General features: G+C 39.1%; 1 protein-coding gene and 1 long non-coding RNA gene across 7 annotated transcripts in view; one reads left to right on the forward strand and one right to left on the reverse strand.

Annotated features, from left to right (window-relative positions):
• The window catches only part of LOC102902448, a 23,881-nt gene extending 6,445 nt beyond the window's left edge, over positions 1 to 17,436 (reverse strand). The window contains exons 1-5 of one of the 4 annotated variants that reach the window (XR_006599651.1): positions 16,928 to 17,436; positions 15,735 to 15,788; positions 12,667 to 12,749; positions 7,339 to 7,534; positions 2,870 to 2,948 (exon numbers count right to left, since the gene is read on the reverse strand). This is a non-coding gene — a long non-coding RNA (uncharacterized LOC102902448). The remainder of the gene's footprint in view (positions 1 to 2,869; positions 2,949 to 7,338; positions 7,535 to 12,666; positions 12,750 to 15,734; positions 15,789 to 16,927) is intronic. The other 3 variants (XR_002158665.3, XR_006599650.1, XR_440565.4) reach the window with 3 other exon arrangements.
• A 204-nt stretch (positions 17,437 to 17,640) lies between these two features.
• Positions 17,641 to 21,809, forward strand: part of ARID4A (AT-rich interaction domain 4A) — a 64,893-nt gene continuing 60,724 nt past the window's right edge. For 2 of the 3 annotated variants that reach the window (XM_023255724.2, XM_019833062.3), the window contains exons 1-3: positions 17,641 to 17,773; positions 18,858 to 18,914; positions 20,868 to 20,978. In XM_023255724.2, the coding sequence (XP_023111492.2) occupies positions 18,909 to 18,914; positions 20,868 to 20,978 (117 nt within the window). In that variant the 5' untranslated portion in view covers positions 17,641 to 17,773; positions 18,858 to 18,908. Of the gene's footprint in view, positions 17,774 to 18,578; positions 18,751 to 18,857; positions 18,915 to 20,867; positions 20,979 to 21,809 lie in introns of those variants that run through there. The other variant, XM_023255725.2, reaches the window with a different exon arrangement.

Below are 21,809 nucleotides of genomic sequence, written 5' to 3' on the forward strand. Positions count from 1 at the left end.
GAACTAGAATGTATTATGCTAAGAGAAAGAAGTCAGAGAAAGAGAAATACATGAATTTAAGAAACACAACAGATGAACATAGGGGAAGGGAAGAAAAAAAATAAGACAAAAACAGGGAGACAAACCTTAAGAGACCCTTAAATACAGAGAACAAACAGCTTTGCCGGAGGGGTGCTGGGCATTAAGGAGGGCACTTGTTGGGATAAGCACTGGATATGTAAGTTGATCATTCACTAAATATACTCCTGAAACCATTATTACATTATATGGTAACTAACTTGGATTTAAATAGAAAGTTTTAGGAAATGTGAATATCATCAGCTGTTGCACTGTAAGTACAAGACAATTTAATACAGTAAGATTAAATACCCTTTAATTAAAAAATCAAGTCTTATGTAGAACACTCATATTCTCTAAATTTTGAATTCCTTATTTTTGGAAATGGAACCCAGACCTATTTTATTTTGCATTCCTGCACTCTGTCATGTCCTACATTGTATTTGCCATGCTTAGGCTATTTAATAGTGGTTTTCCTAAGGACTTCCACCACCTGCCAAAGAAAGCCTTCTAAAGTGATTGTCAGATTTCTCCCTCTTGGCCCTGTTATATGTGTCCCATAAAAGTGGTCCAACTATTTTCTTTTTAAAAAAAGAATTCCAAAACTGAAATGTGTATGAGTGCAACTACTCTTAACCCCCACCAAGTAAAGCTTTTATTCTACCACTGATATTGTGTGTGCATCTATTAAGGTGTTCACTTTAATAAATTAAGTGTACCTCCCCACCATCCCAGCCCATGGGAGAGGTGTTCAAGAAATCCTGTCTTTGTATCCACTGGGTGTGAGCAGCAACACAGTAGGCATTCAAATGCTAAAGGTACTTTTTTTTTTTTTTTGAGCATTTGAATTACTTTTATTAAAAGATTGTAGTTGTGTATCCCTATGGAAAGTACAGGGTTATTTAAAGTTTACCTTCAACGCCAAATTTTTCTGCATAACATTACATTAGATGACATTAGAAATAATGGGTACTTCAAAAATTACCTGTTTAGATTTAACTAGCATTTATTGAACATCTACTAAGAATCAAATGCCTTCACTTCTTTGGTCTCATTTAATCTGATCTACAGGTACATATTTAAAATATTGAAATAATTCATAATAGTTAACTGCAGGATATGCATACTATTTAAAAACACTGGATCAAAACTGTATCCATCAGGGGTTTTTAAAACTAAGATGAGCATGGTTTATGATCTGGAAAGATCTGGAAAACCCAAACTCAGAAAATATATAAACTCCCTGGGATTTTTTTTTTTTTTATATAGAAGCACTATAATGACAGGATTTTTCTTGATAAAAGAAAAAAGAGCTTCCTCTCAGCTACCACTAATCACAAGAGCTTCAGAGTAAAAAATTAACATTGTAATTAAAACCAGGACAGCAGCTGATAAGCCAATGTAGGTTTCAAACTGGCTTTTGTCACTTAATAACTGTGTCACCTCGGGCAACTTACTTAATTTCCTCATCTATAAAATAAGGATTATGTACCACTTACAATGGCATCAAAACCAGGAATACTTACTTAGGTATAAACTTTAATTTGTATAAGATTTTATGTTGAAAATTATAAAATGGTGACACTGACAATGAACTACATAAACTGATCAGAAGGCTCAGCACTGTCAATTCTCCCTAACCTGATTTATAGATTCAATGTAAAACCCAATCAAATTTGCAAGAGGCCTTTTTTGGGGGGTGGCAGGAAATCAAGTGGTTTGTAAAATTTATATAGGAAAAGGAATTAGAATAGCCAAAGCAATTTTGAATAAGAAGACAAGGCCAACACCACCTGATCTGAAGACTTACTATAATATAAAGTTCATGTAATAAACATTATTAATGGAATAGAATGGAGTCTTAAAAGAGACTGACAAATATGGTCAATTGACAAAAGGGAAAAGGGAAGTCAGTGGAGAAGGACAGCGCTTTTCCACACGTGGTGCTGGAATAACTGGACATCTATATGCAAAAACACCAGAAAACAAGTCATACCTTGTACCAAATGCGTAAGTCAAGGTGACCATATACCCAAATGTACCTCAACTAAAACTTTCTAAGAAGAAAACAGAAGATCTCTGAGACTGGTTTAAAAAAAAATTCTTAGTTAGATACCATACCAAATGATGTATAAATGAAAACCGACAAACTCAATTTCACCAAAATTAAAAGCTGCTCTCCTAAAAACACCAAGAGAATGAATAAACAAAGACAAACTCTTAAGGGGAAAATATTTACAAATCACACATCTGACAGTGGATGTGTATTCAGAATGTATAAAGAACTCTCAAAATTCAACAATTAAGAAAACCATCCAGTCTTTAAAAATGGACAAGAGGTTTAAACAGACAATTCATACTACAAAAACCCCCCCTAATATTCCTTCTTAAACTATCCCACCCCTTTAAGAGGGAACTACCTTACTTATATGTATCTCTACTCCTAAACACCAACTCTTAAAAAGTAAACGCTGGTGTACTGTAGTTAATGCATAAAGGCTGCTGAAGAGTAAAGGGTCCTCATACAGCTTGAGTTTGTGTTTGAAATTTATGATTTGAACTTTTAATTTTTACTATGTGGAAACAAAATAGCATTTTAGGAAAATTCATTTAAAAATAAAGGAGTTCAACTATACAACTGATATGGGAAAGGGAACTATTAAAAACTTTTAACCACGAAAACCCAACAAGGCTTTAAGACCAATGTATGAAGAGAGAATTATTCTTAAAACAGCACCAAGAAAATACTGATAATTTAGAGAAAGGGAAATGGTATACAAGAATTGTAGGTATAAAGAGGATAACTCATCACCTCTAGTAGATAGACTGGTCTGGGTGAGCAGCAACTAGACAGCAACAAGCAATCATTTGGAGGCCTGAAGTGTATCAGACTGCCAGGAAAGATTATATATAAAATGTTTAAAAATAAGATATAATTCCTTTCCTGGTAAGAAAAACACATTTAAAAATCATGAGCAAGGTACAAGTTTCCCCTGCCATATAGAAAAGTATGAAGTAGAGGGTTCCTACAAAACCTTTCATAAGCCAAAATGGCATAAAGTGAAGAAATTACCATTAATTTACATTGAAAAATTTTTGAGCATTCCCAAACCCTGAAAATAACCTTTCTTTTTAAAAATTTTTTAATGTTTATTTTTTAGAGAGAGATAGAGCCTGAGTAGGGGAAGGGCAGAGAGACAGGTAGACAGAACTTGAGGCAGGATCCAGGCTCTGAACTCTCATCACAGAGCCCAACGTGGGGCTTAAATCCCTGAAACATGAGATCATGACCCGCTTAAGTGACTGAGCCATGCAGGCGCCCCTGAAAATAAACTGTATTAGTCTTTTCTGGCTTTTGGTAGCAAAAATGAGTACTAATGTAGGTCTTTTGTTAAAAGAGATGTGGTATGATACAGACTTTTGAAAAGCAGGGATAACTGTATCAGAATATGTATGCATGTTTTAGTATGAGTAACACATACTGTATGTATCCACTGAACTACAAATGTGTGCTTTGGGAAGGGGGAAGAAGATAAATTCTGACAAACAAGAAAGAGAATCTGGGGCAGTTTCCTGGAGATCTGGTAGATGAACTCTCCAATCGGTGAATTTAGGAGAACTACAGATGGCAATAGTTACCAGAAAAAAACTTCTGAGATGCCACTAACCAAAACAAAGTAAAAAGGCTAACCAATATAAGATTATGAGGAACATAATCTAGATGACAGTGGGAATGCATGGAGTAGATAACAGTTTCTCCATCTGGTTCAAAGAACACATGCGTAAGAATTCTCCATAGATTTGAATTCACGAGGTCTGAAGTGAGGCCCAGGATTTGTATTTTGAACAAGTATCTGGTGTGATGCTTATGAATACACTAAAATTTGAGAATCACTGATTTAGACACAGGTTAGTAAAAGAAGAACTAACCGAAACAGTTAAAGGGTTTCAAGAGAGGAGATTTCTGTTACAGAGCAAAGTGGAGGATGAAGCTATAGGGACTGACAGTTACTGATGAAACTTTTCTTTCACTGGATTTTTAAAGAAATACAAGTATCAGAAATAGGAATATGTATCTAGATGATGAAAAGGGAAGTTTCTGGTAGAAACCTTATAGTAGATGGTATTGAATATCTTACGATTCAGCATCAGTTTTCTGAACATTTCCAATATGAGGGTGGACACAAAGCGTAAGTGCTCAACGATTAAACAGCATCTTTCATATTTTACTGACGGATCAACGAAGAGAAACAGCTCTGACTTAAGGCAGGTCAGGTTAATTTGGTCAGAGAAATTTCATAGAACTTGGTCCCACCACTGCAAAAGAACCTTAATACAAGATTCCCTTACCATCAATAGGAAGGGATTCAGGTTTACATTGAAAATATGTTCCACTAACACATTCTATTAACACCTAATTAAAAGTTCACTTCATAAGATAAAAAAAGATAATTTGTAATGTATAGCTAAATGTTCTATTTACCATTTTAGTTGCAAAAGAATTGTTAACTCTTCCCTTAAAGATATTCAATATTCACAATGTAGCCAATTTCTATTTGAATCACCACTTGACCTTTAACCTGTCCCTATGGAAAAAGGATTAAATGTGTGGCTGAATGGAAGTTTTTATGTGTTTCTAGAGGAAAAAGTCTACTAGAAATGAACATAGATTCTTCCTTCACAGGCAATATAATGATTCATTCAGTACCTGACACACATTTGACATGGAAAGCCTAAAGGCAAGCCACAATGTTGGCAAGTCATGCACTAATTATTTCTGACAACAAAAAGTTTCTTTTCCTTCCTGGCAGCCCTGTTTCAGGATATGAAGCCAAATGAAGCTTTCTGACATATGACTTCATTGTAGACATGATGTGCCACCCCCCACCCCCCATCTAGATACTTGGACAGCCTCCAAAATGAAATTCAGGAGAGACGCTTTAAACAAAACTCAGGCGCGGCGGCTACTTTAAATCCATTCTTTTCCCTAAATGGAAATCTGACAAAACAGGAAGTACTTGGCAGCATATAGGAAGGAGCAAGTTCTGTGGTTTACGTACTTACTGATAACAGACTAGTTTTTCGTGACTGTGTAATAAAATGCAGAACTTCACATTTGAGAGGAAAACAGACAAAATTTACCTTGGTTACCAAGGTTCCCTCAGCAATTTAAAGGTCTTAAGGACAGTATCACATAGTACATAAACGAATAAGAAATGGGAAGATGGCTTTTATTTTTGTTATGTTCTCTCATATAAAAATCCCCTGTCTTGTGTACCACAATCTAAGTCACCAAAATTATACAAACACTGCAGGCAGTTTTATGACTGCAAATAAACTGAACAAACATAAATACTAAAAGCAAAAAATAAAAACAAAAACAAAAAAACAGCTTGTTTTGTTTGAAGGAACCAACTTGGGGAAGAGATTTTTATGTTTCCAGAGGATTCAAGGTATCCCTAAATACAAATAAATATAAGTCCCTAAGTGGGCCATTAATATCAGCAGACTCAAAAACACACTACCAACCATTATAAACCAACGAAAAGAAAACGAAAACTCCCCCTTGCTCCCATACCCCATGACACGATGTCTTTCAGCTGCTCCCCACCCTACCCCAATCCCCCTGCTGTTGAAACTAGAAGCATTTCCAGGTAACAATTTGTATCTTAACTTTTAAGCTATCACAATTAGGAGTACAACATTGTATCGAAGTGCTTAGTGAATGTTTAACACGGGATGTAAGGGATTATTATCCAGTCCATTCTTCCCACCCAAAAAGCAGGCTGAGATCCACAGTAAGTCAGGAAATCAATTTTGTCAGTCCTAACAGACTTAAAAAAAACATACAGGAGAAAATATTGGAGTATGCTGTACTTTGTTTTGTGTGTGGGCAGTACACATACATAGACAAAACAGAAACTTCACTATAATGACATTAATTAGTGATCTTCCTTATTATTTCAAATATCTGTTTTGCCAAACAATGAAAATAATGAGAATGCCTATTAACTACAACAGTGAGGTAGGTAGGCTTCTGTCAGAATTTGATCCTATGAGATAGGAATAGCAGCAACTTCGTTAAGTGCTAAAATTATTGAGTCAATGCCTCAATGATTCAGATTCTCAGGGGTTGTTAAATATCAATCAGTTAACCTTTCAGACACAGATATCAGAAGTGTGCTCAGGAATTCTTATTTGAAAAATATGGTGCTGAATTTAAGTACATTAAGAGCTGTAAGTATCTAGGCCCATGCCCTTTATCTCTAACAGCAGACACTCAAGCAGAGTAATGTATCCCAGGTCACAGCCAATGAGAATATGCTTATGATTAGAACAGAGAACATACGGTTTTCAAATCCAGCGTTCCTATATTAAGATGCGTATTCAATGCAACATCCCACTGAACTACTGTAGAAATTCTGAGAATTTTTGAGCTAAGAGTAACATAATTGCCACTTTAGCTTCATGAATGCCTAATATCAGCCTGATACCTTAACTCATTTCCACCAGTCCCATTTCTTCTAAAGCTAGAGGCCAGACCCTATCAACATTATAGTAACCAAAGATCAGTGTCCTCAGAAACATCTCGCCAGCTTCTATTCTCCGACTACTTCTACTTTCATGCCTAGAGGCATAATGGTGATAAGAAAAAATGTATTTGTAAAGTGAGATTACCGACTGAGCCAGGTGGTTTGTATATTATGTTATTGGCAGATGTACCCTTAGTCCTGACCAAACTTTTAATAAATTTGGACCACTGGTGATAAGGAAGTTTGGTGGGTGGGTACATCCATGAAAACAACAACAACAACAGCAACACCACCCCCAGTCCCTCTGGTGGTTAATTAGATATACTTTTAAAAATGGCATGAAAACATTCCAATGAAAATTCTTCACCTGTGGATAATCCCCATAGTGCTCTGCTCCCCACATTGAATCAGACTCAATTCCTAAAACCTCAAGCGATCTCATTTTAAGTAACTGATCAGGCAAGAGGCTCCTAGTGTACAAACACTGACAAAGCACATTTTTACTGGCATGCATTCATTCATTAAATATCACCTCTAAGCTTGCTGTATATTTTACAAACTTCCACTCCACAAATGAGTGCCTCCTAAGTGCCAACACTTATGACAGGTTCTAAACTTACAAAGATGGATAAGGTATTGTCCTAACTTAGTGAAGAACATGTGAGTGAATAAGAAACTAAAATGTAATATAGAAAGTGACAGGAATCATGTTAAGAGAAAATATATGAAATTCATAGGGACAAATTACCTAAAGAGGGATCATGGAAAATTTCACTCAAAAAGTAGCATTTGCAGAGTGCACAGGTGGCTCAATTAGTTGAGTATCTGACTCTTGATTATGGGCTCAGGTTATGATCCTAGGGTTGTGGGATTGAGCCCCGGGTCGGGCTCCATGCTGAGCGTGGGGCTTGCTTGGGATTCTCTCTCCTACATGTGCTTGCTCTCTAAAAAAAAAAAAAAAAAATTAGTGTTGATTGGGGAACATTCTAGATTGTGGGGAAAGTATGAATAAAAACAACACGGAAAACACAGAGTTTGTATAGGGGAGCCGTGACAGATTTAGTGTGACTGCAGCAAATTAGTTTAGAGACAGACTGATATGACATTCAGTAAGGTCTAGAATGGGAGGCAAAGAGTCTACATGCTTTATTTGTATGTGGAAATATAATGTATTGTTTTAAAAGCTGCTAGAATGACAGAACCTACGTAACAGCATTATACACAAACACCACCTAATATCTGAATGTTTCCTAAACACTTGGCATTATTCTAGCACTTTACATGTACTAACTCATTTAATACTAAACTGTCAGGGCAGTTCTACTCATATCCTCCCCATTTTACAGATGAGGCAGAGAAATTAAGAAATGTGCTCTAAACCACCCATCTCACAAAAAGCCTGGCCACAGCTACACATTCTAATGCTGCAAGTATCTTCTTTGCTTTCCCTAAACTACTTTTTAAATTTTTTTTTAAACATTTATTCATTTTTGAGAGACAGAGCATGAGTGGGGGAGGGGCAGTGAGAGAGAGAGAGAGAGAGAGAGAGAGAGAGAGAGAGAGAGAGAGAGAGAGAATCTGAAGCAGGCTCCAGGCTCTGAACTGTTAGCACAGAGCCCAACGCGGGGCTCAAACTCACCAACCACAAGATCATGACCCGAGCTGAAGTCAGATGCTTAACCAATTGAGCCATCCAGGCACCCCTCCCTAAACTACTTTTAAAAGCTATGGTTCTAATGGGGACATGGTGAAGGCCTAAATCCCATGCAGGTAGCTCCAATCACTTATTTTGAAAAATAAAAGGTACCAAAGTTAAGGGATTAATAAAAAGCAATGAAAACACACACAAAACCACGTATTTGTTACAAATTAAAAATGCTGAAAACTTATGCACAAATGTTTCTAAATGTATTACTTTTTCCTCAATTTGTAAACAGATTATGTCTTGTAACTCAAAGCTAGCAATATGATGGGAAGAGTTTTAAATACCTAATTATTTAAATGAGATCAAAGACAGCTTTTTTTTTTTTAAGTTTATTTTTATTAAGCGGGGGTGGGGCAGGGACAGAGGGAGAACCCCAAGCAGGCTCCCTGCTCTTAGCGTGAAGCCCGACAAGAATCGTGAGATCATGACGGGAGCCAATAATCAAGAGTCTGATGCTTGACTAACTAAGCCACCCAGGCACCCTAAGGAGAGTCCTGATATATATAGTGAAGTGGCTCAAATTTCATAACCTCATATATTATCCCAAATGGATTAAGTTTTATAAAAACTGATTAAAAAGGCTAATCAGAAACAAAGAGGGAAAAAATTGAGTACTGTGATTGATACAGAACTATTATTTAAAAAGCCTGTTTTTTCTAAGACAAAATAACAACTTTTTCCTTGGTAAGTAGCAGAAAACATTTTTTAAAACCCTAAGAAAAAAAGGGCAGAGACAGCAAGGGAGATTAACTGATAAAAGTAAGCTCTTTCTCTTGAAGAACACTCAAAAATTAGCCTATTACATGTTTTGACATTTCTCATTGTTAAAGCCCTTCCTTACACTGAGCACTTTAATTTCATCTGTTGAAATAAAAGTGGTTTCCGAAAACAAGACAATTAACATCTTTACTTAGATTTTAGATATTTAAAGAATCTTGGCTAAACATTCATGTTCCACATACATCTGTTACTTCTCTGTATTTTGTTAAAGTTAAAAGAAAACACACAAAATTTAGTCCACTGGGAAAGAGGAGGGAAAAATATTTCACCCCATACATTTGAACAATTTAATGGACACTGGGATGGCTCAGTTGGGTAAACAACTGACTCTTGATTTCGGCTCAGGTCATGATCTCACAGTTTGAGATCGAGCCCCAAGTCAGGCTCTGTGCTGACAGCGTGGAGCCTGCTTGGGATTCTCTTTCCCTCTCCCTGGTTCTCTCTCTCAAAATAAATGAATAAACATTAAAAAAAATGTAAAAGCATACGTGTATTTTTGTAAGATGCTACCTTAAAACTATTTTTTTTCAATAATGAAGAACTTCTCCTTTAGTATGCAAATCATTTGATTTCCCTGCACTTATTTTACTTATTAATTCACTTTAATTTTTCATTTCAAGTTGTACTTTTTTTTAAAGTTCACTTACTTATGTAAGTAATCTCTATACCCAATGTGGGGCTCAAACTCAGCACCCCAAGATCAAGAGTTGAATGCTCTTCTGAGCCAGCCAAGTTGTACTTCAAAAATCAGAAGTAAGAAAGCCTTGATATGGGCGCCTGCGTGGCTCAGTGGGTTAAGTGTCTGGCTCTTGATTTTGGCTCAGGTCATGATCCCACAGTTCGTGAGTTTGAGGCCCACCTCAGGCTCCATGCTGATAACATGGAGCCTGCTTAGGATTCTTTCCCCATCTCTCTACCTCTCTCCCACTCAAGCTGATGCTCTCTTTCAAAACAAAAACAAACTTAAAAAAAAAAGAAACAAAGACTTGATAAAACCACTAAAATCTAATAGAAGAATGGAATTAGAAATCAAAATATAAAAAACAATGTAAGGTCCAGCATATGCCTTGTCCCAATTAGGGCTTCAGAGGCACTTTGATAAAAGAAGAATAAATGCTTACCAGACATTTCAAGCTCTAACTAGCATGTTTAAAACTGATTTCATTTTCCTTACACATCAGTGTCTTTTTCTGATCTACAAAACTTGTTAATGGTATGAACTATTCCCTGTTCTTTAAAATTTTGAGTGTTTTTTCTTCTTTACTGCTACAATCAAGTAGAGATCAAATACTGTCAACTCTTTTTTCCCCTCAAATTTCTTGCTCACTTATTCCTTCCCCTCTCTCCGTCTGACTCTAGTTTCATGCATGCAGATGTATTGCAAAAATATCTTGTCTCCCTACCTCCAATTCCTGTGTCATTTCTTCAGTCACACTGGACACTGTTTCCAAGTGACTTCCAAATAGTACATTTTGTGTACATCATATCCCTCTGTGCCTATTCAAAAACCCTCAACAAAAATAACTAAAATTGAAAAAGAAATCTGTAAGGAAAAATATCTGCAGCCAATTACTACTAAATATTATATAAAAAACTCAAAGAAATAAAACATCAAGACTCTCACATAAATGGACAGAGATCTTAAACAGAGAACTTGTCTAGTACCAAGAATCACTTGAAATTGCAGAAAAAGGTCCTAATTCAGTAGTTAACAACAAAAATATTACAAGGAAAAGGAGAGCTCGACATATTTTGCACTTATCAAATTAGCAAAAGTGATTATAATTATATACTACCCAATTCAGGTAGCTAATGTCACAGAGAGGGTGACAATCAATCCTGAAACAATGGTCCAAAAGACTGAAAATATCGTATGCACATAGATGATAAATGCAGAATACTGAAAAACCTGAAACCTAAATGGTCAAGAAATACAAAAATGAAGTTGAAGATAAAACAGTTTGATGGATTGTTTTCACACATCAAAATTATAATGGGTACTGTGTGGTCACACTGAACGCTTATTACAACGTTAAAGGAACAAAAAAAAAGTAAAAATTAATAATAAAGAAAAATATGCATAAGGACAAGGACATTTAAAAAATCTAATGTTAGGGGCACCTGGGTGGCTCAGCTGGTTAAGTGTCTGACTTTGGCTCAGGTCATGACCTCAAAGTTTCTGAGTTTGAGCTCTGCCATCAGGCTCTGTGCTGCTGGTGTAGAGCCTGCTTGGGATTCTCACCATCTCCTCTCTCTGCCCCTCCCCCACTTGCCTTTTCACGCTCTCTCTCAAATTAAACAAACTTAAAAAATAAAAAAACAAACCAATGTTATCAGAGTGGGATTAAAAGAGATGAGTTTAGTTGCATTGTGATTTATTAAAATGTGAGACTAAAACAAAATAATTTTTATTTTCTGCTCACATCCCAGCTTTCAAAGCCCTCACAAGGTTCCCAAACCAGTATAGAGGACAAGCACCCCACATAATCGATGTGAAGCTAATTCTAGAAATGTTGACAAGCTGACCTCATGCAATTTTTCCAATGTAATCTTTAGTCATTCATCCTCTCCGAAATGGTTTATTCACTTCCCCAAACATAACTTTCTTTATATAATTACGTTCTTAATCACCATTTTCCACCCACTAAGAAAGTCCGAGATCTTCCTTTCTTCTAATTTTACAAATGATCTCTCACTAACCCTGAAAAGCCTTCAATGATCACTAAACAAATTTCTTTTCATTCTGCATTATAAAACAATTTGTATTTTATTTTTTTTAAATATTTTTATTATTTTTGAGACAGAGAGAGACAGGGCATGAGCAGGGGAGGGGCAGAGAGAGGGGGGCACACAGAATCCGAAGCAGGCTCCACACTCCGAGTCGTCAACACAGAGCCCAATGCGGGGCTTGAACTCACGAACCGTGAGATCATGACCTGGGCTGAAGTCGGACACTTAACCAACTGAGGCACCCAGGCACCCCAACAATTTGTATTTTAAAAAACAATTAAATCTCAACCATATACTGAACTTTGATAAATTATCTTGTAAGCCATGATTTAAATCTTTAAAAACTTTCCTGCACTGATTGAATCTTTTGCAATAACTCCATTAACTTTCCACATGTTTAATTATATTCTTTCTTTTATTAATAGTAAGCTCCTTTAGCATAGATCCTTGCCATGTAGGAACATAAGCAGATCCCTAGATCAGCGTGTACCCAAATCCTAAAATATGCCTTCACTCTAGTCTAAATTATGGGTGAAAACACCCAGTAATCTATGCCTCCACACGGCCATAAAATCAGCAGTGACTACCAATAGAGCAAAAGACCACACAGGGATTGCAAAGATAGCTTTGTTACAAAAAAGCAAATTATGTAACTTTGCAAAAAACAACAAAACCATTAGCAAAGCAGGTATGTTCAACACAGCAATCAATCTGTTCTACTTCTCAACATAGACATTTATAGAAACTGTACAGTGAAACAAATTGCATCATTTTTCAAGATACACACATATGTAACATATGTATATAACATACTAACCGCTGATCTTAATTACTAAATAAAAGACAAGTAAAACTACATACCAGAAACAGAATTTTCAACAGTAGATCCAGGTCTTTTAAAACTGGAACATCTTCCTTCATTTTCCCACAAAATGAGGTTTATTCTAAAAAACAAAGACTTCCTTTAGTTTTGAGTATGCCACAATCCTCAGAACATAGTCTATTTAATAATCTTAAAAAACAACGAAGGAAAAATTTCACTTCTAAACACTTTCACTGATGAGATCTCTGTCACCTATTTTATTTTTATTTTATTTTTATTTTTTTTTCAACATTTATTTATTTTTGGGACAGAGAGAGACAGAGCATGAACGGGGGAGGGGCAGAGAGAGAGGGAGACACAGAATCGGAAACAGGCTCCAGGCTCTGAGCCATCAGCCCAGAGCCTGACGCGGGGCTCGAACTCACGGACCGCAAGATCGTGACCTGGCTGAAGTCGGACGCTTAACCAACTGCGCCACCCAGGCGCCCCTCTGTCACCTATTTTAACATGGGCTCAAAAAAATCATGCATATGTTCAGAGTGTTCCATCATTAAAAATCCAGAAATGGGAACCACATAAATGGGTAAACAAATCCACTGGAATGTTCTAATTTGGGGATTTCAGTGTAAAATACTACCTCAAGAAGCTAATTATAAAGCCTCGTTTGAAGCCTTGCCCAAATAAATAAAACATTCTGCCTTCAAAATAGCTTTTTATCCCAGAAACACTATTAAAAATTTTTGTGATTTTGTTTTTGTAAGGAACATTATTCTAATAGTTTGGACTCAATGGTTACAAAAAAAAAACAAATCAATCATAATTAATTTTTCTCATTAATACCTACGAGATGGTCTAGTGACTTTTCAGTTAATATTCATCTACAGTCACCTCCCATTAAGAGATCATAATGCCCTTAAGATTCCAACTGGGCTCTCTAAATCTATGTTGTGTTAGCAATTACAAATCAATTCAATATGAAAACAAGTATTTGGATCATTAAAACAATTTTGAAGGCTAATACAGCATCTGTGGCACATTACAAGTTCTTAGAAGAGTATTACTGTTAAAGAAAACATTAAGCTGGTTTATTTCATATACTTTACCAAAGCACATACAGGTTCGTAAAAAAGACTGACAGAACACCTATCATGTGTCAAGCAGGGAAACGTAACAGCGACTAAAAGCTCAGTTGCTGCCCTCTGGGAATGGAGTCTCAAACTAGGGAAGAGCCTAAGAACTGCACAGCAGACGTGATGAGAGACATATAAAGGTTCCTGTGAGGGTAAAAAAGCACACAGAAAATGCCCCTAAAGATGGAAAACTTTAAGGAAGGCTTCGAGGAAACATAAAATAAACTATACCATAAAAACAGTAGTTTTTAGTATCCTCTAAATGTCACTTCTGTGCAGCAAAATGTTCCACTATACAAACGCCTACCTATTTGAGAGTGAAAAATAAATTAGTTTTAAAAATATCACTTGTAAGGTCCCATAAAAATTCTTAAACTTATTTCAAAAATTATAATTCTACTTGAATAAAAGACCCGAGAGAAAATTTAAAAAATAAAGTGAAAAAGAAATCCACAACAAAACAAAAACTGAGGGAAAAAATAAACGGAAAAAGAACAACAAAAAATGTAAGTACAGTAAAAGCAAAGCTTTCTGATGGGCAGCTGTACAAAGCCTTAAATGCACAATCCTTTTAGCTTATTCCCATTTCTAGGGATTTATTCCAAATAACCAGGAATGTAAAGAAAGATCTAGATGCCTAAAAATTTTAGCCACAGACGTCCATTCTCAGACAAAATCTTTTCTAAAACATGCACCAAGATACCAATTCTATCACTGCTGTTATAGAAAAATTAAAATATCATCCAATTATGTAAATTATACCTATCCTACAGAAGACTATGCAACTATGAAAAGTGCTTTATGGGCAAAATATTTCCCATGTTCCTAGTTTTTCCTATAAAGAAAAAAATGAGTGACAAGATAACCAAGACTAAAATGACCTTTACTTTATAAAACAACACTGATGAAAAATAAAGACCCCTCTGTGTCACACAGAATTACAACATAAACTATAATTGCCTTTTGGTGGAAGAAATACAAGAGACTGGTCTTTTCTTCTTTAGGCTTTTTAGTAATTTCCAAATGCCCACTGACATGCATTATTTGGATCAGATAGTATAAGCTGGTAGTAGAATTATAGATGATTACTCCCTGGGAAGTTTAGCAGTATTATGTCATTTTATAATTTTCTTAAGGAAAAAAAAACAATCACTTCTAAACTTCTACTAACGTATTTTTTCTATATGCCAAATTTTTAAGTAAGAAACAAAAACATGAAAATGTTCATATTATTCTATGACAAAAATATTAAGTACTCAAAAAAATCCAGAAATGGGAACTACACAAATGGGTAAATAAATTCATAAACATGTACTAATTTTGAGATTTCATTCTACAGTATCACATCAGGAAGCTAATTATACAGATTTATTTATTTGTTTTGTTTTGTTTTTTTTTTTTTTGAGACACAGAGAGACAGAGCATGAGCAAGGGAGGGGCAGAGAGAGAGGAGGAGACACAGAATCCAAAGCAGGCTCCAGGCTCTGAGCTGTCGGCACAGAGCCCAACGCGGGGCTCAAACTCACGGACCGTCAGATCATGACTAGAGCTGAAGTGGGGCGCTTAACTGACTGAGCCACCCAGGCGCCCCTACAGATTCATTTAAACCCCTGGTCAGGGGCGCCTGGGTGGCGCAGTCGGTTGATCGTCCGACTTTGGCTCAGGTCACGATCTCGCGATCCGTGAGTTCGAGCCCCGCGTCGGGCTCTGGACTGATGGCTCAGAGCCTGGAGCCTGTTTCCGATTCTGTGTCTCCCTCTCTCTCTGCCCCTCCCCCGTTCATGCTCTGTCTCTCTCTGTCCCAAAAATAAATAAACGTTGAAAAAAAAAATTTTTTTTAAACCCCTGGTCAAACCAAACTTCTTTCAACCACCATTCTTCCTTTTTGTATTTATGGCTTTATTGGCAGACAACAGTGGTCTGTAAAATTTTAAGTCTACCCATTCTAAAGATTATTCACAGAAATTAAAACTTACCTCAGTAATACTTTAGGATATGACACTGAGAGATTTTGGTTTTCTTCAGACCACCTGCCAAAAAAAAATCCACAATAAATGATTAAATCATACAGCCATTTTCTAGGCTGGATCCCCACCGATGCAGCAGTAACAAAGGTACTACAAGACTTAAGTTTAATTTTTTTTAAAGTTTGTTTTCATTTATTTGGAGAGAGAGAGAGAGAGAGCACAAGTAGGGGAGGAACAGAGAGAGAGGGAGAGAGAGAGTGAGAGAGAATCCCAAGCAGGCTCCCTGCTGTCAACGCAAAGCCCAAGTGGGGCTGGAACTCAGGAACTATGAGATCAGAACCTGAGCGGAAATCAAAAGTCGGAGGCTTAACCGACTGGGCCACCCGGGCGCCCCTAACGAAAATAAGTTTAAACAGCTACCTAGACCAGCATAACTAGGTCACTCAAAAACAGCTACACTCCATTTTCTTAGTAAGTAATTTTGAGAAAAATCACTGCAGTGATCACTGCAAAAATCTAGTTAGGTATTAATTTTGAATAAACGTAGTGTGGATTATCGACGATATTTCACATTTCCTTATTTCATTCTTTAGAACTTGCCAATTAATACTCCATTTCCACCATTTCAAATGTGTTTTAACAGAACACAAAGATTCTGCTAACAGAACAAAATCAATAGCTGCCCTGAACAAAGTCCTATCGGGGAGGTCTTCTTATTTAAAGTGTTTTCAGTCCCTACAAAACCATTACTGTTTCCTTTTTAAAAAGTAGCACAGGCTTTGTGCTAAGCGGCAGAGCCGCCTGAGGTTAGAGTAGCAGGGTCTGGGCCAGCTGGTGGATTCCACAACCCGCTGCTTTCTGCAGCTTCCTCAAAGCTTAATCGCGCGAGGAGCACGCGGAAACCTCTCTCCCGACTCAGCTAGGTCTAAGCACCTTGCCTTCCCCGTGTTAATTAATGAGGCGCCCACAGAGCTGGCACTTGGGTAGGGAATATGACAAGTTCGCGAAACGCACTTCCAAAGGGAGGAAGAACTGATCGGAGAGGAGAATCCAGAAAATCTCTCGAGAGGGGTGCCAAGGATCAGCCAGGAGAAAGAGACGTGCACGTCCCCTCCGCCCCTTTCTCTCGCGCGGCGGGAGAGGAGGCCTCGCCCCCTTTCATCCCGCCCCCTGCTCCCCACCCCGCCGCAGGGAGAACTTACTTTGCCATGGCCGCCGCGCGGCCCGTCCACTTCCGGTGCCGGTGCCGCTAAAGCTGCGCCATCCCCTAGTCACTCGGACAGCCACAGCTTCCAACCGACCTTTTGACAGGTTCGCGACTCCTCCGACCTTCACAAGGTGCTGTCCTGGAGTGAACCGTGGATAGGTGCCGCACTAAAATGAATCTACAGGATACACAGTCGGCTCTCGTCTCGCCAGAAACGTAAAATGCGATAGAGCTGCGACCACCGCCGCTCAGACAAAATGGCGCCGAGAAGCCGGTTTAGCGCAGGCGCCTTAGAAAGACCCTGCCCCGCCCCCGTGCAAATGCTGGCCGCAGCTCCGGGTTCGGTTTCCATGGGACACTTCGCCGCCAATCCTCGTGCCGAACTGCTCTTCCTGACCCTTCAATTTACCAATCAGTGCTCAGTCATGCACATCCGGAGTCGTCTCAACCAATCATTTTTCAGAACCTGCTTACTCAATACCCAATTCTCCAGTAACGTTAGCCTTCGGAGACAGCCAATCATAAGTGGAAGATGTCCTACCTGCTGTTTTTCGCACCAATCCGTGAAGTTTCTTAGCTACATCCAATGAGGACGGCAGGTAGCGAGCTCCAATCCAAAGCTCTTCGGCGTCATGAGCAGCCAATAGGAGTTCGTGTAGAAGCGAGTCTGCTCAACAGCTTGTTATTTGGTGGATTGTGGCAGTAAATCGGGCGAGTGGGGAACCGGGCGCAGGACCTGCCGCCGCGGCCGGGAGTGGTGCTGCCCGGACGGGGGCCCACGGGGGTCAGTGGGGCGGAGGACTCGGAAGCTGACAGCGCGCACTTCACCCGCAGTTAGTAGGTGAGGAGAAGGGAAGTGGGGGATACTGAGTGGACTAAGCGACAGTAGCAGCTCGTGCTGCTAGCAGCCCGGGGTCCCGGTGCAGTTGGAAGCTTCGCAGGTGGGGAGGGGGTGCTGGGCAAGCGGTGCGGCGAGCGCAGGGGAAGGGGCAGGTCGTGGAGCCGCGGCAGCAACTGCAGGAACCGCCGCCGCAGCCTCCTCCTCGGCTGCTTCCCTGGGAAAATGGCTGTGGGGCTGGCCGCGCCGCTAAGTTTGCTTCCGTGCGATGAGAAGCGGGCTGCTTGGGGGAGCCGGCCCCCAACTCCGCAGCGCGTCCTCTCCTGTGCAGTCTGTGGCTGGACCCGAGGGGCCAGGGGCAGGTACCACTCTGGGCTGTACAAAAAGTTGAGGCGGGCGCGGGGAGGAGGCGGCGGCTGCCGCTGTGCGGCTCCCCTCCCCTCCCACACCCTCTCCGGGCCACCTCCCTCCTCCTCTCCGCCCCCCCCCCCAAGCCCCCTCCCTCGCGCCCGTCTCCCCTCTCTCTCGCGCCTCCGGGCTGAAGGCCGCGGCCCCTGCCCCATCGGTGAAGAAGCGCTTCTCCTTTCTGACATGGTGCAGAGCGGAGGAAGGAGAGCAATGGCGCCGTGACACTCCGCTGCCGCCACCGCGGGCCCGGGGCGGGCCGAGGGGGCCGAGCGGCGGAGGCGGGGCGCGGGCCGAAGTCGGGGTATCAGGGGGGCGGCCGCGCGAAAGCTCGGCTACCGCGCCTGGGGGGAACCTGGAGAAGCCCAAACGGCGCCCTGCTCTTTTCCAGAGCGCTCCGACCTGGGGCTCCGAGTTGAGCATTCCGGGTCAAAGTGGCGAGCGAGGCGGGGGCGCGGTGGGCCGCTGGCGAACTCCGGGGAGGAACGGGTTGCCCTTTGGCGCCCGAGGGGTTCTCGCCGTTTCCTCAGCTCCTGCGTCCTGGCTGCCCTCCGGGGGATCGGCTCCCTTCGCTGGTTAGGGTTCTGCCCCTCCCCGCTGGCGTTTGTTTACTTTCTTTCCTTGGGTCGCTCCCCTCTGTTGACTGATTCTGTGCCTGTCTTTCCCCTCCCCATGATTCTAGCGACGGAGAAGATAGCTCGCTGAGCTGGAACCCCACAGATCGCCAGTGAAAATGAAGGTAAGTGGAGTCAACGCTGCTCTGAACCTCGTGCCCTGGACACTGCTTGTCGTGAGGCTGTTGCTGTGGAATGTCATTTTTTTTTTTTTTTTCGCTACTTGAAATTGATTCCTCTACTAAGCAGCGCTTTCTGAAAATGAGGACGTGTTGAAAGAGTGAGAAATGATCATTGTGTCTAATGCAGTCAGTCCGGCCCCTCTCTGAAGCAGTTAGCACTTTGGAAAGGCTGGTGCAGCCTTTCCATTGTTGTCCATTGGGCTAGTATTTTTAAACACTTCCTGTGTTGGCAGCAGCCTTTGCAGAAGTAAAGCTTTTGTCCTGTTTGGTTCTTTGGGGGATTTTTTGAAATTTTTTTCTTCCTCAATGCCAGCATGATTTTCTAAGGAAGGAATATGTGGATTGTGCAAGGGAGATAGCGGCTCTTCTCTGAAATTTTGTAGCTAAAATATTTGAAGGTGGACTAAAGCTAATAATGTTTTGTTTCAGTTCAATTGTTGTAGTAAATATTTTAAAACATACTACAACCTGAAAAGATACTCTTCTGAAGACAGCTAGTAGTGCAAACATTGTATGTGATGTTTGAAGGGCAAGGAAGGTATAGCTTTGTGTAGTGCAGTGGCATTGAATGTTTCAGATCAGATATTTATTTGCCAGAGTGTTCCTCTTCAATTTGCATTATCTGTAAATGCACTGACTTTAAAAGGTATTTGATTCCTTACTCATTTACTGTCTCAGTGTATTAAGCTCTGAAATACAGCATTCCCCTAAACTTTGTTTTCCTATCTTCTGGAAATGACTTGTTACTTTCTTTACTGTTACTTGGAAAAACTTACTGGAAAAGGAAACATCATTTTCTACTTAAAAGTATCATTTCTAAAGTGTACACTGTTACCTTTGCATTTAGCAGTGTTAGCTCCATTGAACTGAGCCTATATTGAAAACACTTAACTTTTAAAAAAAGGTAAAATGACAAAGAGTAGCTATCATTCTCTTACCATCAAGATTAAGATGAATGGTAGCATAAAATTTGCCACATCTTTCAATGTATCATTCTGATCATGACCATTTGCTAAAAAGTAGATATTTTTTAGTAAAGCTTATTTTTTTCTACACCAAGAAGATTAGTGTGATAAATTAGGTACAGCTCCAAGTTTTGAGCCATCAGTTCATATCTCTGCATTCATCAGCTGAATTTAGACTTAGATTTTTTAATATGTAGCTTTTAGCTAACGATTCCCCCAGATAATGCTCTCCTTATCAAAAGGATTGGCTTCATTTCTTATCTATGCAGATATACTGTGTCCAAAGAGATATTGCCTTAATGTAGCTATATTATTAAACATTTAACCATGTCTTGTTAGTATTAATCTTAACAGTGATACTTCTTCTAATTTTAAAACACAATTTCCAGGAGGCCATAAGTGAATAACTGAAAGTTTTATGAGACACTTACTATGAGTATACCTTTTCTGGTTTTGGAGGTTTTTTTATTTTGTATTTTTAATTTAATTTTATTATTATTATTAAGTAAGCTCTACACCCACCATGGGGCTTGAACTCACAACCCTGAGATCAGGAGTCGCATGCTGTACGAACTGAGCCAGCCAGGTGCCCGTTTTTTTTTTTTTGTTTGTTTGCTTCTTAATGTGTTCATTTCTTAAATTATAGAATTGTTGAAACATTTTACATCTGGAAGAAAAAACATTATCATATTTCCTTGCTGATACTTCTCAGTTACTAAGAACTTAAACGTTTTCTGTTGTCAGGATATAGTTTATGCAGTAGGGGAATGCAAGTGCTTGCTTAAGGGGTATTTTCCAAGTTATTAATGCTCGTAATAAACAGTACTGTTAATATTCTTAGCACTTTAAATGTAGAACCTTTTAATGTGGCTTAAGGTTGGAGTGTAGGGGAAAATACTAGTGACATTCACATTTTGTGTTCTTTCATCAGGCGGCGGATGAGCCTGCCTACCTGACAGTGGGAACTGATGTCAGTGCCAAGTACCGAGGTGCCTTCTGTGAGGCAAAAATTAAGACTGTGAAAAGGCTGGTAAAAGTTAAGGTAATTTTTTTTTTTTTTTCATGCAACCTGGATTGAGGAGAGTTGGGGAGGGGGAGACTGCAAATCAACATTTTACTGAATCATGACTTCCTGAATCATTATTATGTGAAAGCAAAGTTATATACAAATCTGTAGGAAAAGCACATTAAGAATTGAGAAATAAAGAACTCGAAATGAGAAGTTATTCCAAAATGCTTCTCTGAAAATACCACGTTCATGAGACTTCCTTTTATTTGGCTCTCTGCTGTTGTGGCATGCTTACTTAGGCTGTGATCTCTCTTCTCCCCTTTCGTAATGTTCAGGTAGAGATGATTTCAAGTGATTAGGAAAAATAATATAGTGGAATTGTTTTAAAGACCATGTTAAAAATGATTTAAGAATTTTATTTTTAAGGTCCTTTTATGACCAGAAAAAAGTCATTGCATTATTTCTGTATAATATTTGGAAATACAGAAAAGTACCAAAAGATTAATACCCATCGCTTACCTCTCAGAAACTATTAACATTTTCGTGTTTCATTCCAGTAGTTTTCCCACATAAATGTTTTTAATACTCGTACTTAAGTTACGAAAGTAATCCACACTTACTATAAACATCTTTAACATTACAGAGCTATGTAAGAAAGTTCATGAAAGTCCTCTTTGATACTACTACAGAGAGATTTATATGGTCTGTCAGATATTGTGCAGAGCCTACTGTAACAATATTGTTGTTGTTGTTGTTGTTATTGTTGTTAGATCATGCTGTACTTTCGGTTTTGCAGTTTGCTTTTCACTTACATACCTGATCTTTTCCTGCAAGAGTGAAGCACCATAAAAGGAGGAAATGTTT

This window comes from Felis catus, chromosome B3, assembly GCF_018350175.1.
Source record: "Felis catus isolate Fca126 chromosome B3, F.catus_Fca126_mat1.0, whole genome shotgun sequence".
NCBI classification, from domain to species: Eukaryota; Metazoa; Chordata; class Mammalia; order Carnivora; family Felidae; genus Felis; species Felis catus.